Below are 18,416 nucleotides of genomic sequence, written 5' to 3'. Positions count from 1 at the left end.
ATCTCCTCCCAATTATGACTGTATGACTATAGCCTGTGCTGACATTTCATTTTATTTTATGATTTTACATTTTATGTTTTTATTACTATTGATTGTTTCCTGATTGCTTACTAGACCTATATGACAATCATTAAGTGCTGTACCTTATGATTCTTGACAAATGTATTTTCTTTTATGTACACTGAGAGCATATGCACCGGAGACAAATTCCTTGTGTGTCCAATCACACTTGGCCAATAAAGATTCTATTCTATTCTATTCTATTCTATTCTATTCTATTCTATTCTACTGCCACAAGGACACTGTACGCTCAGAAATGGAGAGAGGAAAAAGTACCAACCAAGGAAGATTGGATACAAAAGATCACAGGATGTGCAGAAATAGCAAAATTAACCTTATGAGCCCTTCGGGGGAGGGCGGTATAGAAATATAACCAATAAATAAATAAAAATAATAAATAAATAAAGGACAGTACTACAGGGAAATCTCTAGAAAACTGGGCAGCTTTTACAGACTATCTGTTGAAAAAATATGGTAGAAGAGAAATAATAGCAGGATTTGAGATTTAAAAGAAAATAGCAGACTGAAACAGAATATTAGAAATGATAAAATGCATAGCTGAAAAATTGTTTTATTTTAATTAGATGCATTAACCTAGAATGGATTAGAATTCAATAATGAGACTGCAGGAAGTCATTATTTGGCTATTTTCTCTCTTTCTCTTTTTTTGGTATTTCATGTTTGTGTTTTGTATTGATGTGGTGGGGTGTGAAAGTGTTTATGTGTATATTTTGTAGCTCAGTTGACTCCTCTTTGCTCAGGAAATGATGCTCTCACTACATCTCCCAGAGCCTTTTCAATTAAGGAATGAGTTGTTGGGAACATGGTTTGCCTTTTATGTAGTTGAATAATTCTGATGCATGTATGCATTGGTTATAATTGGATCTTTGCTCACACCAGGGATGTACTAAAAATTTTTTTCAGGAGGGTAGCTGTGTTGGTCTGTAGTAGAAGTGCTCGATGAAGAGAGTTTCGACTCTTCAGAACTTATAATTCCCAAAACCTTGTTGGTCTCTAAGGTTCTACTTTAGTTGATTGGAGCATTTCTATATATGTATTTCATTTCTTTTCATTTTTGTGTGTGGATGGGAAGATCGCTTTCCTCCTGCCCAGAGGGCTTTTCTTCTGGCCAAATTTCCTGTTTTTCTTTGCCTCTTCTGAAACATTATTTTTGTTTAGTCGAATCTTATCCCACTGTTGCTGTCAGGATGCATGCTGATGTTCTATTCATCAAATGTGTCTGTGAGAACCATTAGTTTCCATTCAAACTGTATGAATTATTGGCCCAGCAAATGAACCCAAAGGAAAACAACACATTCTTCCCAGGCACTATCAGTATCAACGGTTCTCAGGTGGCACGTCCTTCAAAAAGAAACCTGAAAGACCGAGGAATAATTTCACAGTGAAAAATCCACCAACAGATTTTAGCCCAGGTGTGCGTACTTCTTCAGACTTGTTTTATGGCTTGACTGGAGAATCCATAAGGTCAATGAAAATTAACAGCAGTTTTCAAGAAGGGTGACATCAACCCTCCCAAAACAGAAGTAATATTCACTCCGTGCAAAAAACAAAACAGCATGAATCATTTCAAATCATCCCTGCTATAAAACACGAGAGAATAGCAACCTATCATATAGTACCACAGACATTTATAATAGCTATTGATCGCTGCTTGCTTTTGATGGAGAGTTTTGACAGGGCTTGATGCATGCTCTTGAAGAACAGAAAGCCCCTTATTATAGTACTCTGCAGTACTCTCATAAAGTTTGCTAGAGCAGTGGTGGCGAACCTATGGCACAGGTGCCAGAGGTGGCACTCAGAGCCCTCTCTGTGGGCACGCACAAACAGAGTGCGCCCCCCCCCCCACATCTAGGCTGGCCTGGGCCGCTGGGCTCGATTGTTAGCATTAAGCCTAAGACCTAGTTTTGGGGAAGCAGTGTAGGTAACCCTGTTAAGCGCTGTTAAACCCCACTGATTTTCATGCGAAGAACTAAAGCATGACCTGGGAGTAAGCTTGGTTTCTGGCAATGGGGCTTGCTTCTGAGTAAACCCTCCTAGGGTCGTGATTCACCCGTTGGAAGAGTTGCACGGTTGCTTCAGAGCAAAGCCACCGACGACCACCAAGCTTACTCCCAAGTAACACACGCCTTGGAGCCAACTGTTTTTTCTAAACTAAAACCTCAGTATTCAAGTTAAATTGCCGTGTTGGCACTTTGCGATAAATAAGTGGGTTTTGGGTTGCAATTTGGGCACTCGGTCTCAAAAAGGTTCGCCATCACTGTGCTAGAGGAAGAACGAATGGCATATACTTGAGTCAATCCTTTAAGAATTTTATTTATTTATTTACTGTATACTTACTGCCTACCCATCACCAAAATTCCTGGGGGAGGTCACAGTTGTAACACACACAAAACAATAATAAAACCATAATGAATATACTTTAAAACCATCCCCATCCCACTCTAACCTTCCAGAACCACACAATCATCCTGTAATGCGCCCCCCCCCCCCCAAATGCACTTTAAAAATTGGGCTGGGGCTGCGTCAATAGAATGTCAGTACAGGGCTGGCAGGAAAAGAGAGAAGTATAGGCGGTGGAAGGGGATTTATGGTTTTTTTGTATAGTGTTCTTCAAAAGGTTTTTTCCAGACTGGATAATAGATTTGTATAGATTTTTCAGTATGTGTACACAATAAAATGCCCAGAGAGCCCTATGAGCCCCATGAGATGGATAAAATATTCACTAGCAGACTTTGCTTTCCTCTTATCTCTTGAGAGAGCAGAAAATATTTTGTGCTCGGCAGTTATTGAGAAAGAACAGGGTGGGTAGGATGGACCCCATAAAGATAGCTTAAGGACAAGCTCTTCAGAATTCTCCAAATAACTTGGATGCTCGACATCCTATAGTAATAATGAAGCTGGGGGGAAGAAATTAACACTCTCAAAATGGGCTTTAGGCATGCCACTATTCTCTGAGCCCCCATTATTCCCCTCCCCTTGTACAATATGGCATTGTAGCTAAGCATTAAGGAATGGATATAAATTGATTAGTATTAGTGATGGATGAATTTGCTGTTTTCCATTTATTTGTGATTCTAGATGTTGTCAGTGAGAACAGTTTCAGACTGCCCTCATTGCTGGCATTAACAATTTGTTTGTTTAACACAATTTGTGTGCTGTTTGTAGGCAATTTGTACAAACATCGTTTATATGCATAATAGACTTATAACGTACAATGTGGAATTATTGATACACAAATAATATTGAAGAAGGCATGCAGTGGCTTGGATCCTATCTGCTTTTCAGTTGATTCTCTAGTTCCCCTCTACATTGCAGTCTCTGCCCCACATGGTTTTTGTTGATCCCCAGTTTTTTGCTCAAAATAGGACTCTTCTCCCTCTTTTGCCAGCAGAATAGTGTGTGATTGGCCACTGAACCACCTCTACACCACTTCAGACTCTAGGACAGTGTTTCCCAACCTTTTCAATGTCACAGTACCCTTGACCTCACTCTTCATATCTAACGGTACCCCTGCCATCCCCCCACCTTCCCCTCCCAGTGCCCCTGCTTGCCACCCCCCTTCCCCTGCCAGGGTGAAGGGAAGCACTGGGGGGGGGGACCGGAAATGGCTGCTGACCTTGCGGCAGGCCCTGCCTCCTGGGCCAGCTCCATGTCCTTGTTGGCACCAGCAGGAGACACCACAAAAGTGAGGGGGGCTGGTAGTGTTGCCGCGGTACCCCGGGACATGCTCACAGCACCCCAGGGTACCACGGAACCCTGGTTGGGAATCGCTGCTCTAGGGCCTAGGCTGAATGCTCCACTCATTGAAGAACTACTTACAAACACAAACCTGCATTATTTTCTCCAGCTCTGCAATCAGGTGCTTCTTATATTATGGGGAGGGGGCATCAAAAAGTGACCCCTCTCTACCCTAGCAGTCCAGAGTTGAAAGTGGTGCAGTACATTCTACCATTCCATTACCTCATTCCCAAGTCGATCTGTTGCTTTTGAAATCCAAACTTGCAGTCGGGAAATACAGATGACGGGCCAGGAAAGGAGACTTCTGCATTCAACAAGTTAGATCTAGCCAAAGGTTCTTCTGACAGATTGGAGGGGGGAGTTTTTTGCCAATACCCCCCCCCCCAATGGTTGCAGTGACCTAACTCACTGACCTGTTTCTGGGTGTCTCCTGTCCCCCAGGACCAGAATTTGTGAGGGGCATTTGGGGCTGCAGTGGGAGGGGAAGATGGGAAAGTCCTGTGCTGTTGATGGAAATCCCTTCTGCCAGCATAGAATTTGCAAGCAGAGAATTATTCAAATTGACAAATCTGTGTAATTTTTCTTAATGTACATTACTGGCTATGCAATTTATTTTCTATTTTTCATTTCATTATGCTGTGACATAGGGATGATATCCTACTAAATATTTATCAGTCTATCAAAGGACCAAAATGGATGTGGCAAAAATAATTCATTTTCATTTATTTGGTGGGGGGAGGGACAGACTATGCAGCTCAAATTTGGATTGTGGCCGCATTAGGAAGGGAGAGAAGATGTATCCATTCAGCCACAGTTTTGTTTTGCTACGCAAAATTGCCTTCTCTTTCACTGTTACTAGCATTTCAAAGGGGAAAAAAAATAAGCCCTGTAGAAAACCATACTGGTGTATTTTCCGTGCTCCACTTTTGCTAACTGTGAAATATGTTAGATTAGCAGAAATTTGTTTTAAAAGTAGTACTGGGCTGCTGTATAAAAATAACCCTATTGTATCCAAACAGCTATTTCTGCTTGCATAAGGCATAGTTCTAGCTTTTGATCTGCATGTTTCAAACTCAGTAATGTAGTTAAAGAATTATATTTCAAAGCAGGAAATGGTAAATGCTCATGGTTGCACCACTGTAGGGGTGAGCCAGCGAACCCAGCAGAGCCTCAGACAGAGCACAGGAATGCCTGCGCCATCTGTTGCCTTCTGGGCGCACACGCTCACCTGTCACAAGACCCCCATGACTCACGGGTCACAAGATGCCCCGGACAAAGGGACAAAAGGTACATACCCCCAGGTATGGATTAGGCCCAGACAGGAACGTTTCCTCCCGCACGTACGCAGCCCCTATCAGTCATGTATCGTGCAACAATCTCCCGCTCTCCCGCCTTCCCCAAACCCTTAATAAAAGGTGCCAGGGACCCCAGCTCGGCAGATTAGCCAGATCCATCGATCACGCTATATCGCCACTGGCTTCTCTCCACCGGATGATATCGCTGCGTCTCGTCTCATTCATTGTGTCATCCGTAACGACTTCACACCACAATTGTTTGGTGGGGGGGAGGGACAGCTTCATTGTGCCATGCCCAGTGGTTGTGCTTGCACAATGATCGTTGCCTTAACAGAACAACACTAGCTCTTTCTGCACAAATCTCCTAAAACGTTTCTGAAACGTTTTCAGACCACTCCCCTTTACAACAATGTATGTCTGCACGCACCTCTCAAAATGATTCCTGGCAGCCATTAGGTGATTTTTCATTTAAAAAAAAATACTGTGTTGAATCAGCTTTAACGCTTCACCGCCTCATGCAGCATTCTATACTCTTCGCATGCTCAATGTTTCAAAGATTAACACACACACCCCTAAAAAATAAAAGAACAGAGAAATACTGAAAATAAACAGACAATGGTTCCCAGGAAGAAGTCCAGGGAAAGCAGAGAACCATGGGAAACAAAGTAAATAGATCGCACAGCAATTGAAGATGTTTTGAAAACGTTTCAACCAGAGAATCGTTTTAAAGGGAGATTCGTTTAAAACATGTTGAGGCTGAAAATGAAACATTTGGGGGTGAAAACAATGCAGAACTCCATGGAGGAAACATTTTATTTCCTGCCTCAAAACATTTTAAAAGATTTGTGTGGAAAGGGCCACTGCTTAGCTGAATGTTTCATTGGTTTCACGAGCTCCCGAGCTCAGCAGTTCCTGAGTAGTATGGCAGCTAGTGTAATGGACAAATTACCTCTCAGCCATGAATCTCATTGTTTGACTTTGGGTCAGTCACTCTTTCTCAGGCTGACTTGTGAGGATAAATACGGAGAGATTCTACTCTGAGTTCTTTGAAGGAAAGGTTCAAGGAAAACAAAAAAACAAGGCAGATAGATACTGTGACTGCTCATTGAACACTTTTTGAAAATGAAGCTCACTTAAACTTTTCTTTTATATTCATTCATTTATTTGACTACCTGTTTGTTTTTTCCATACTCCCAATTGGCTTCTGTGCAGGCGTACCAGGAGAAAGGAATGAACTGTACTATGAATGCTGCAAAGAGCCGTATCCCGATGTGACTTACACAGTGACAATGCGCCGGCGCACCCTCTACTATGGCTTGAATTTGCTGATTCCCTGCGTCCTGATCTCAGGCTTAGCCCTGCTTGTCTTCTTGCTGCCAGCTGACTCTGGGGAAAAAATATCTTTGGGTAAGAGCTGAGGCCTCGGATCCCACCTATGGAAATGTCATGACAGTTAGATCATGGTGATCATATCCTATCCAGCAGAGGTATGAGTCAGCAAGAAAGGAATGATCTGACAGCTAACAAACCGGTTCTAACCAGTTTCAAGTGACCTTTACAATGATTGGTTGAACCATGTATATAAGCAACTGTATTGTACTGTGTCTGTGTTCCTTAGGGAAACAAGTGCATGGCGAAGCACTTTGTTGGACTGCTTAATATTCCTGCTTATTCTAAGTTGTATATAGTTTCTTGTACATAGAGCAACTCAATGGTAACAGCCTTCTTTTGAATGAAACAGCTGTGTGGAGTTTTTCTTCATGAAGGTGGGGGTTTGCTGTACAAGACCACTTGTTCTACTCTGAGTAGCACCGCTCAATTCTGCTATCAGGAAACTCAGGGGATAGGCTGACAGCGCAGTCCTCAACAGAGGTACTCCATTCTAAGTCTGTGGCATTCATTGGGTTTAGAAGGACGTAACTCTGTTCAGGATTTCATGTATGCTATTACAAAATTCTGAATTATATCCGTTCAGACCACAGGGGGTGTTCCCAGTTTTGAATCTACGTCTCCCTCTTTCAAAAATAAAAAAATCACCCTGCATGTACAAAAGAAGCACACCGGAGAAAAAGATTCACTGTAGCTTTCTTCCTAATAGGCTACTTTACATACAGGGGTTTGTTTAACAGTGGGGGAGCATTAAAATTGATCACGCGCCCCCTGTGGGAAGAAACAACAATATGTCTCGCCACTTGGGGTTTTTACCTGGATTTGTTTTAAATGGTTTTACGATTTTTTATTGATTGTTATTTTTAGGTTTTCTGTGATTTTCATGCATGATTTTAGGCTTTATGCCATTGTAAGCGCCCTGAGTCCTTTTGGGGTAAGGCGCGGTATAAATAGAATGAACGGATGGACCGGCGGGCAGGCGGGTGGGTGGGCCCAGGGTTTATCCTGCTTAGCTTTTGAGATTTGATAAGATTGACCTAGCCCAACCATCCTGATCACTGCTACTTGTTGTATACTTGTTACCTCATAGTTGCTTGCCGGCAGAGGATCCGCAAAACTCACAGCAGAGAGAAATCCTATACTCCACACTGCCCTTCTGTCTTCCCAGACATTACTCCCTCACCCTGTAGCTCGCACTTTCACACCCTTCCTTTTTCTCTACCTCATTCCCCACTTTTCAGCCTTTTTCTTCCTGGCCCTTTGACCCCCAATTCCCCATTTTCCTTTCTCCCTGACCCTTTTTCTCCTCAGTTCTGCTGCTTTGAATAGGTTCGCGCTCTATATGTGACACTACTAACTGTGATCTCACGGGATTTCACAAGATGTCAGGTTGGGTTCACCATTTTGTGGCAATTTTTAACCCACTCCCTAGCTGTGGGTTTATTCAGTTTTGCGGTTTTACTGCAAATCTAGTTCTTGTGAGCTTGCAGAAAAAAACTCATTCCCCCATCCTTGATTTGTACTTGGCTCTGTGTTGTGGGATCCTTATTTGCATTCTAGGGTGGTGTTCAGAATTAGATATATTGAAGATGACCACATGAAATATTTGCTGAAGGAGAGCATTCTGGGAAGAAACAGCCAAACGGCTACCCCAGCCGAATGGGACAGTACCTTTCTGTTTCTTCTCTCCCTCTGATGCAGCTAGGTAGACTGTCAGCTGATGAAGATAGTGTTTCATTTTGATTCTTCCCATTAGGACTAAGATGAATATGAAATAGCTCATTTTGTACCATTTTTTTTGGGGGGGGGGAATGCATATTTGAAATGGAAGTCACTGCAGAGTTCTGTTCCTACCTTACCATTTGTCTCCTTTACATGACTGTTACAGGTATTACAGTCCTCTTGTCCCTGACGGTGTTCATGCTGCTCGTAGCAGAGATCATGCCTGCGACTTCAGATTCCGTTCCTTTAATAGGTACGTTAATTGTGACAAGGGACCACTGCAGAAAAGTATCATGGTTACTGCAGTTGCCTCTTGTCAATTTCCTTCTGTAAAAGCAATTTGCATTGCCAATTTCACTCTCTCCTAACTGTGCATATATTGTGTCTTTGCCTTAACATGACATTGCTCGTTTGGAATGAAATTGATAAAGCTAATACAATCAACCTGGCTTATATCTGTGCCTTTACATTAATGGCTGAAGGAGAACTTGGGCGATAACTTGGGGGCATGGATAAGGATCATGGAGATGGCATGGAGAAATAGACTGTTTTAATATGATTGCATGCTCTAGGGAATCTAGCTTGGAAATGGATAGAAAAAAATCATAGTAAAAGTGCTCGGGAAAACAACAGAGGAAAAATGAAAAAATAGGCAGAACTAAAGGAAAAAATGTAGAATTTGGTGGCAAGATACATTGTAAATAACTGACGCGGAAAAGGCTGTAGACCAGGAACATAATAAGCCATTTGCCTTATGGATTGTGGCAAGTAATAATTGCCTGCAGGCTACTAGGTGGAGAAACCTTGCAGAATGTCAATATGCCACAAAATGGGAGCTGCCAATATGTCTGGGTGCTATAACAGATACTACACCTTGGCGTACATAAACTCAATACTTGAGTCATAAGCAAATGATTGACAATTGTGACAATTGATTTATAATTGTGGCAGTCCCAATCTTCATTTCTTCTAATAATAAATCCAGAGATATTTAAATCCAACAAGTGAAGTAACAAGAAGCTTATATAGAGGCTTTTTAGAGGCAATAAAACCTCCGGATATGGTTTTATTTCGTATTCTTTGTCGAGCCAATCTGCAAAAATAAGTATAATACCACAAAATAAAGAAATAACATTATAAAGTTGTATTCGCATTGTAAAAAAGAAGAAGAAAAAACCTGGAGCAAATGTTCTTTAATGGGCAAAACTTTCTTTTCCTGGTATGTTTCGAAGACTCACATATCTGCAACATGCACACGGTAATGTTATGTGCTAGAAAAAATAACTCTATATATCGAGTGCATTTTTATTCCACCTTTCCTCCAAGTACTCCCCATCTTAGTGGCACAACAAGCTGTGAGATAGATCAAGAACACAGGTGTCAAACTCGCGGCCCTCCTGATGTTATAGACTACAGTTCCCATCATCCCCTGCCAGCATGATGCTGGCAGGGGATGATGGGAACTGTAGTCCATAACATCTGGAGGGCTGCGAGTTTGACACCTATGGTCAAGAATGTGTGATTGGCCCAAGGTCACCCAGTGAACTTCTCACAGCATGAGTATTTGAACCCAGGTATCCCAAATTCTAGTCGAACATGCTAACCACTACACGCCACTAGTACCTCAGACAGATCAGACACTACAGGCAGAACTTGGCATCACTGCAAGCACAGCACTTCCTAGCAGAGACAGTTCAAATGTAATCAAGAGGTAATTCAACCCTGAAACATATTGCTGCATCTTCAACAAATTAAGTTATCCCTTGTTATTCATACTTCTAGAGTCCAAAACTCTTCGCAACCCCCAACATGATTTCTGAGTCAGTGGTTGACATTTGCTGAGGGTCTCTAGCTCTGGCAAGACCTGTAACTATTCAACAGCAGCAATTGCTGTCTGTTTGCCTTCTCTCTGGATGATGGCATTGCGGCAGCTCCCTCAGTTGCCTGTACGTATGAAGCTCCACAATGAGGCATATAGGCCCCCCCTCCCCCCTGCTGCAGGTCAGGGGAAATCGTGCATGGCCAATGGGAGATCTAATTCCCCCTTCCTTCAATTTCAGCCGGGTGTACTTGGGAAATATGCAACTTCACTAGATGCTTCTCTGTCTGACCTGGGATATCCCCTCAGAGAACATAATGGGTTGGATCCAGACTAATTTATCTATTTATTATTTTATTAAATGTACAGCCTGCCCATTCCCAGCACCTGAAAAACAGTATGGTGTAGTGGCTGTAATTTCAGATGAATATCTAGGACAGTGGTGGCGAACCTTTGGCACTCCAGATGTTATGGACTACAATTCCCACTAGCCTCTGCCAGCATGGCCAATTGGCTGATGGGAATTGTAGTCCATAACATCTGGAGTGCCAAAGGTTCACCACCATGGATCTAGGAGACCCATTGTCAAATCCACAGTCTACCATGGAAACTTGCTGGGTGATCTTGGGCCAGTTCCGCACTCTCAGCCTAACCTGTCTCACAGAGTTGATGTGAATATAGAATGGAAGATGATGATGTAAAATTTTTGAGTCCCCGTTGTGAAGAAAGGTAAGATGTAGCTGCAGTTAGAATCATAAATATAGCTGAAGCTGTGTGGGGAGATAAAACATAGGTTGATGGACAAAGGTGGGATCCAGCAGGTTCTCACAGGTTCCCGAGAGTAGGTTACTAATTATTTGTGTGTGCCGAGAGGGGGTTACTAATGGGTGATTTTGCCACGTGATTTTTGCCAGAGTTACGCCCCTCCTCTCAGCAGTAGCACGTGTGTTATTTGTGTGTGCCGAGAGGGGGTTACTAATTTGTGTGTGCCGAGAGGGGGTTACTAATTGGTGATTTTGCCATGTGATTTTTGCCTTAGTTACACCCCTCCTCTCAGCAGTAGCGCGGAGAACTTGAAGCAGTCTAGCAGGAGGTGCACCGGCGTGCGTGGCAGCCTGCGCCTGCGTGCATTCGTTTCCCGCCCAAGGACCGGTGCAGCGGCTGCATCCTTACCACAGCCCCGCCCAGGAATGCCCCGCCCCCAGAATGCCCGGCCCCGCCCAGCCCCATTGGTGCTATGCCACAGTTTGAATCCCACCACCATGAGAACCTGTTACTAAAATTTTTGGATCCCACCACTGTTGATGGAAGAGAAGAGAGAAGGAAGCATGGAAAGGGGATATAGGGCCTGCAAGGAAGAAAAAGGAAATACTGTGCAGATGGGGATACAGTAGAAACAGAGGTACCCCTTACAGGTCATTGTAGATTCTACACTGTGCAACTGGGCCTGGCCTAGTGACTGGAACTGCCCAGCTTAGTGAAACTTTTGCCGGGGGAAGGGGAGAAAACTGAATATGGGGTGCTGGTGGGTGAAAAAGAGACAAGAAAGCAGAAAAAGGGGAGGAGCTAAGAGGGGCTTTCAGGGAAGGGAAACAGGAAATAGTGGCAGAGGGAAAAATGAGATGTTCCTCTCAAGTTCTTGCGGGTCTCCCACTTGAAGATCCATAATCCCCTGGGGTGGTGTTATGGCCACATCCTTGATAGAGGTAAGCTTGGGAAGGGGTGTTTGTAACATTTCTCTGTGTACAGGGCATTTTCACCGTCGGTTCTTTCTTCACACACATGCCAACCGATGTATTAATATACGGACCACATATTTTAGAGACCACTTGTATTTACATAAGTGCTGTGGCAGCTATAGCAGGTGGCCTGGGCCTTGTCTCAAGTACTAGGGGAGGAGCCAGGCCCTGAAGCTCTGGGATGCCTTCCCAGACGAGGCGAAGAGTTGCTCATCTCTAATTTCTTTCTGGAGAGGATGCAGAACATTTTTTATTCCACAGAGCAATTTGGATGCGGAGAGCTGCTGCTGCGCTCTTGTGATGGCTTCTTTGTTGATTAAGTTTTCTGTTATTGCAAATCTGCTGTTTCAAAATTGGTTTTTGGATCTCGTGTGTGGGGGTTTCTTAGAAGGGTTTCAGTATGGCAAGCGGAGGGAAAGGCAAGATAAAAATATTTAAGCAGATAGAAAAAACCAGAAGGAAGAGAGAGGGGCAGGAGAGGATATTGGATAAAATTGCAGATGAAAAGTAAGTCAAGAAATCAGACCTGGTGGTGGAAGTGAAGTTGCTGGTTGGCCAAACCAAAACCGTCCCGTCGTTTTAATGTGATTAATTAGTAGAAATGGACAGTTGGAAGTTTTTCATGAAATGGGGATATCATTCCATAAAAATTGCTTGCAAACTTATATCTAGACGGGTTAGAAAGGTGGAAAGAGTCAAAGAGTGTGTGTTCTAAATCAATTTTATATAAATCCTGTTTAACTTCACTAGCATGTGTGCAAGTAATCAGAGTATACACTTGGGTTTGATGGTGCTAGAAAGTTCTGTCAAGCTGCAAGCAAAATCCATAGAATTTCAAGGCATGAAACGAACAGAGGTGGTTTGCCACTGCCTGCCTCTACACAGCAACCCTGGACTTGTTTGGTGGTCTCCCGCCCAAGTACTAACTAGAGCCGACATTGCGTGGCTTCTAAGATCTGAGATCATGCTGCCCTGGATCATTCAAGTCACAACACATCTGGGCAGGGCATCCCATATTCCAAGGTGCACACTATTTGGTCATGTAGGGGGCACCTAGGGCTGCCCGCCTGAGCTGCCCACTGCTGAGCCCTGCCCTCCCCAGCCTCCCTGCAGGCTGGCTCCTGCCCTCCTCGGGGAGGCCTGGGAAGGCAGGGCTTTGTGGCAGGCAGCTTGGGTGGTGTGATGACAGGCCAGCTCCTGCCCTCCTCACCGGGAAGGGCAGGAACGACCTGCCACCGTGTCACCTGCCTGGGCCACCTGCCACTGAGCCCTCCCCTCCCTGCCCTCCCTACTAGCTGCTGTAAGTGGGGTGTGGGGGTGGTGGTGCGGTGAGCCATGTGGGGAATGGGTGCAGGGAGCCGGGAAGGGTGGAGCACGGGGAACCGGTCATGCCCTGGGCGCTATTTTCGCCCGGAACGCCTCTGCATCTGGCCCTGGATCTCTCCAAATCATGTATAAAAACCGGAGCAGGCAAAAAATGCATCCTTTAGAAGGACAAAGATAAGTTAGCGGTTGTACAAAACGCTACTACAAAATTGTTGGCTGAAACGAAAGCTGTCGCTACTGTAAGAATCCATTAACAATCTGTGGAGAAAGCAGCAAGACACAAAGCCAGGGAGGCTGCATTCATTTATATTGAACAAGGGCTCTGCTTCATCAGTCATATTCCAATGCAGTGGTACCTAAAAGACGATGTTTCAGCCAGAGCCAAGCTCAGCCATCTGTGATCCAATGAGGCTCGTTATGCTGCCGGGGCCAGAGAGATAGCTCTGGCAGCGCCGATGACTGACATTGGAGCAGCGCCCTCGCAGAAATCCTTGGACTCCGGTGAGCCAAGTGCTGAGGCAGCTTGCCAGCATGCTTTTGGGTACCCAATTGCCTTCACACTTCCAACAGCGGGAGAAAGTTCCAGAGTAGCTTGATGGGGTGTTTCCTTGGGGGGGAGGAGACAGAGGGAGAGAGAGAGAGAGAGTAGAAGCTTGTCAGATTGGTTTTGTAATGTCTTTTTCTTAATGGACATACAGAGTTGCTCATCGGTAATCTGCATATTACACAGGTACCCCTCCCCTCCTTTAGAAAGGTATACTAAAAATATTCCATGCTTCAACAGGGCCGCTTTTTATATGAATGAATGTGGAGGGCTTTAGTGTGCATATAGAATCCTGGCATATGTTTAAGGGATTAGGGGCATAGCGTGATGGTCTATTATTCTTCGAGAAGCCTGAGCTGTATTGTCATGCATGGGAAGAGACCAAGCAGAACAAATGAATGCTTTGGATGAATATAAGGGGCAATAGATGACTGTGTGTCATCTGCTCTCCGTGCCCTCCTTCGAAAGTGAAATAACGCAGCTTTCAATGGGATTCATTTCTGAGTGTATGTGTTTAGGATCGCACTGTTTAAATGCAGTCCTAAACAGAGTTACACCATTCTAATCCCATTGACTACAGTGGATTTAGAAGAGGTTTAGGATTACACAGTGTTTTCCAGAAATAATCACTCTGTTCGGGAGAGTGCCAAATAACTGCAGTTTTGAGCTTCAGGTCAAAAATAGCAATTCCAGTGGGGTAGAAATATTTCCTGAAAAAACCCTAATATTTCCCTTTGTTCTGTTGTACCATTGTTTTTCTTTACGCTTATTGCTTCACCAATATTTTCCTCACTCTGGTTATAGTTTTTTTTAATGGTATAGTCACATGTACGATTCCAGCAAATCAGGGATGTGGAATGAATAGAATGATGTCATGATGAGAGAAAATGAAATTTGAATACATGATAGTCTTGCTGAGGACAAGGGAAGCTAAATGAGGGCAGAATTACCAAATATTGTATCAGCCATCGTCGATAAAGCTTTACCCAAAATGTGTGTTAAAAATCTGCTCTTAAAATGCTGCTTAGCTGCTAAGCACACTCAGGTTTTCCTAATGTAAGAAAAAGTCCCGCATTTGCTCTCCAGAACTGTAGTGGTTCCTGTGATACCTTAAAGACTAACAGATTTATTGTACTACCGTAAATCTGGCAGTCTCTACATTTCTACAAAATTGTGTGAAGGGTTAGCAGCATTGGGCAAAGTCACAACACATTCAAGTCACAGAGCGGCTACTGCTCTGGAGTTTTTGCTGTTATATCACATCCTGCACTTCTAGATGTGATAGCGTGCAATCTGTAATTGAACTATATTCCCTTCTCAAACTTTCCTGAATTAGGAATGCTACAAATTTTGTGGCAAATGTGGTTGACAGTTTTGCTTACCGTTTTTGACTTTGATGGTCAGATATGAGCCCGTCACCAGGTTTGATTCAGTTTGGCACTAAATGGCTCTGCCATCTGCCAGGTAGATTTGTATCCCTTTTTTTTCTCCCAATGCAGTAGTGTCCATTACTGACGGATTGATATGATTTGTGACTGTTTTAATTGTCTGTTTATGCAATTGCTTGGCACAAGAAACAGCAGTGCAGAAAAGACCAGGATGGGAAGAAGAAGAAGAGTTTGGATTTATACCCCACCTTTCTCTCCTGTAAGGAGACTCAAGGCTCCCTTCCTCCTCCTACAACAGACACCTTGTGAGGGAGGTGGGGCTGAGAGAGTTCCGAAGAACTGTGACTAGCCCAAGGTCACCCAGCAGGAATGTAGGAGTGTGGAAACACATCTGGTTCACCAGATAAGCCTCTGCCACTCAGGTGGAGGAGTGGGGAATCAAACCCAATTTTCCAGATTAGAACCCATCTGCTCTTAACCACTACACCACTCCATGGGACTGAGCGAGTCCCATGTATGTAAAAAGCTTGTCGGGCTGCAGTGAACTGTTAGGAAGACATGCTTTGTAACAACTAGCTAAACAACTGTGGATGAGTTGATGAACACACTAACAGCATCCTGAAAGATTGGCTCGCTATTTGTGATTAGCAAACAAGATGGGAGCCGAACTGGCAGGCATTGGAGCATCTCTATGTGAAGCTATGCTGCTTAGTTCTCTCATGCCTTATTGCGTGACTGATGTGCGTTTTCTCAATTGCGGCCCCAACTGGCATAAGGTGGCCGAGGACAATACTGTCAGCCTTATAATAGACATCTTGTGTAAGTTCCTGTGGCGTGACACACCATGAGAACAAAAAGTACCTCAAGGAACTAACAGACCTGTGCTTGGTTGACTCCTAGAACTGTGCTTCTGTTGTTTTGACAAAACAAAAGATACACAGTGAGTAGTACTGGCTAGAGGGAAGGAAAATAGGATAATGTCCTCTCTCACCTTGTCCCATCTGCTCAAAGTGGTTCTGCTGCTACCACTATTGAACCTTCTGTCGCTTTGTTTTTCCTTTCTTTTCTGTTTTTATTATTGCGAATCGGTTTGGGCAACAGAAGCCGGGGGGAAAAAAACTCTTTTTCTTCCCAGGATTTTTCTGTGTTATTAAAAAGCCCCCCGTGGGCTAGAGCAGAATCCTCATTTCTTGATACCTAGTTTCTTTAGTGGAAGAATTTTTTTTCAGTATGAAAGAAGATTCAAGCCTGTTAAAATTACTGTCTTAAGTGGTTCAATCCAAATGCAAGTTTGCCACCTCAGTGAGAACTAGACCGAAGGAAAAAATGGTCTAAGCAGAGGTGTTGCCATGTGGGGTGAAAAAAGTGGGATAATTTAGGTTGTATTCAGGGCCAGTTCACCCATGACGGCATTCCTCCACGCACTATCATCATGGAAATCAAGGCAGCGAAATATTTGCCTCACATGTCATCTCCACTTCAAATGATGTTGCTGTACGCAGGACAAGCCTGCTCACAGCTTCAACAACAGGAGCTAGGGTTGGTGATTCGGATCTTCCGAATCAACGATTCGGTCTGAATCGCCTCTGATTTGGGCCAATTCGGACCAAGACAGGTCCGAATCAATGGTGTCCAATTTGGAGCTATCCAAATCTATGGTGTCCAATTCGGTGCCATTATTGAATCAGGCCTTAGACAGCCCACCTCATTTTAAAAAAGGCCCTCTGATGAAAAAAAACCCTTCCCTCCCCAGTCCCCAACAAAAACCTTCCCTCCCTCTGCCCCAAGTATGCCCCTTGCTTGAAGTGTGTTGCAGAATGGCTTCATTTTAAGAGGTGAAGGTTCTGTAGAGTTTTCTAGGCTGTGTGGCCATGGTCTGGTAGAGCTTGTTCTTAACAAGTTGCCTGCATCTGTGGCTAGCATCTTCAGAGGTATATCACAGAGAGAAATCTATTACACAGTGTCCAGTGACTGAGCAGGCTTCATGTGTAGGAATGGTGGTGAAACACAGTAAGCCTTTTCAAGTTTTATGGTGGGAAGACTAGAGAACTGGGAGATTCTGTGCTCTGAAGTGGCTCCATTGCAGCCAATGGGAAATTTCTATGGGAGGGCTGTGGGGTGCACATTTCTCAAGGTAAAGCCACAAAACTTTCAGGGTATCTTCAGGAGAGTCTCATGGTGATACAATCCAGGTTTGCTAAACTTTGCTTCTGGTGGTTGAATGTTATGGACCCCCAAAAGGGTAGGGTTCATCTCTTACCGCCCCTGAAGCAAAGTTTACCAAACCTGGCTGGTGTCATCAAGAAACTCTCCTGAAGATGCTCTGAAAGTTATGTGGCTTTACCTTGAGAAATGTGCACCCCACAGTTCTCCCCCAGAAATTTTCCATTGGCTGCAATGAAGTGAAGTCACTGCAGAGCACAGAATATGGGGAAATTTCTTGGGTTGCCTGTCAGGGGTGCATTTTTTGAGATAGTGGCACCAGAATTTCAAAGGTGTAGCCCCCATCTCCTGTTTGCTCCCATTGGAAACTATGGGGGATGGGGCACACCCTTTGGGGGTCAATAACTTTGGACCCCTAAACCAACCTTCATCAACCTTGGGGAGAATCTTCAGGACAGTCTCCGAATGATATTCTGAAAGTTTGGTGCCACTAGCCTTAATATTGTACTCCCTGCAGACCAAAACGTGCATACTTAACTGGCAGGGGAGACACCATAATCACCAAAAATACAAAAAAAGGACCCGAATTTTTTGGATTTACCCGAATTTTTGGGCATATCTGAATCGGCTATGAGTCAGATTCGGGCATACAGATCATCATATGCCCCAAAATATCCAAATCCGAAATTTACCGAATTTTTTGGGTATCGACCAACCCTACTAGATTGTATGTGAGCTCACTATCAGCTGTGAAGAGGGCTCATATTTTGCCAATACTGAAACATCTTCATTGATTACTGGCCTGTTTATAAGCACAAAATATGCACACACATTTGTATGTCTTTCAGCGAGCCCACACAAACCAGTTTCTGCTTCCCCTATCAAGGCCACTCTTGGTTTTAGTTCTTTGTGTATAGGTTGTAGTTCCAAGCGTATGTGACACAATAAAGATGGTCAGTGTTAAAGATACCAGTCTCCTGTCTGCTGTCTGGATCAGTAAACTTAATCTGATACACTAGATCCCAGAGGTATCTGTAACATGGGCAATATTTCCACTGCCAATTAATCTGGGGATACTCACCCAAAATATCCCCTCCCTCCCCTCCCCTTCCCTCCCTTCCCTCCCCATCCCTCCCATCCCCCTCCCTCCGCTAGTGTGGGTGGGCCATGTTCAGATGCTGGGGCCCTCCCTCCTCTCCCCCTCCCTCCCCT

At 44.0% G+C, this 18,416-nt stretch overlaps 1 protein-coding gene and 1 long non-coding RNA gene across 2 annotated transcripts in view; one reads left to right on the top strand and one right to left on the bottom strand.

Moving 5' to 3' along the window:
* LOC125436290 (neuronal acetylcholine receptor subunit alpha-7-like) overlaps positions 1 to 18,416 on the top strand; it is a 152,353-nt gene that overhangs the window by 98,405 nt on the left and 35,532 nt on the right. Inside the window, 2 exon segments of the mRNA XM_048503169.1 lie at positions 6,327 to 6,521; positions 8,392 to 8,478. Of these exon segments, the coding sequence (XP_048359126.1) occupies positions 6,327 to 6,521; positions 8,392 to 8,478 (282 nt within the window).
* On the bottom strand, positions 6,671 to 10,039 carry LOC125436292. Its single transcript, XR_007245039.1, has 3 exons — positions 10,028 to 10,039; positions 9,903 to 9,905; positions 6,671 to 6,949 (listed from the first exon to the last, which is right to left on the bottom strand). It is a non-coding gene; the product is annotated as an uncharacterized LOC125436292 (long non-coding RNA).

This window comes from Sphaerodactylus townsendi, linkage group LG07 (genome assembly GCF_021028975.2).
Source record: "Sphaerodactylus townsendi isolate TG3544 linkage group LG07, MPM_Stown_v2.3, whole genome shotgun sequence".
Classification (NCBI taxonomy): Eukaryota; Metazoa; Chordata; class Lepidosauria; order Squamata; family Sphaerodactylidae; genus Sphaerodactylus; species Sphaerodactylus townsendi.
The sequence above is the reverse complement of the archived record's forward strand: the minus strand, read 5'-3'. Positions and strand labels throughout refer to the sequence as shown.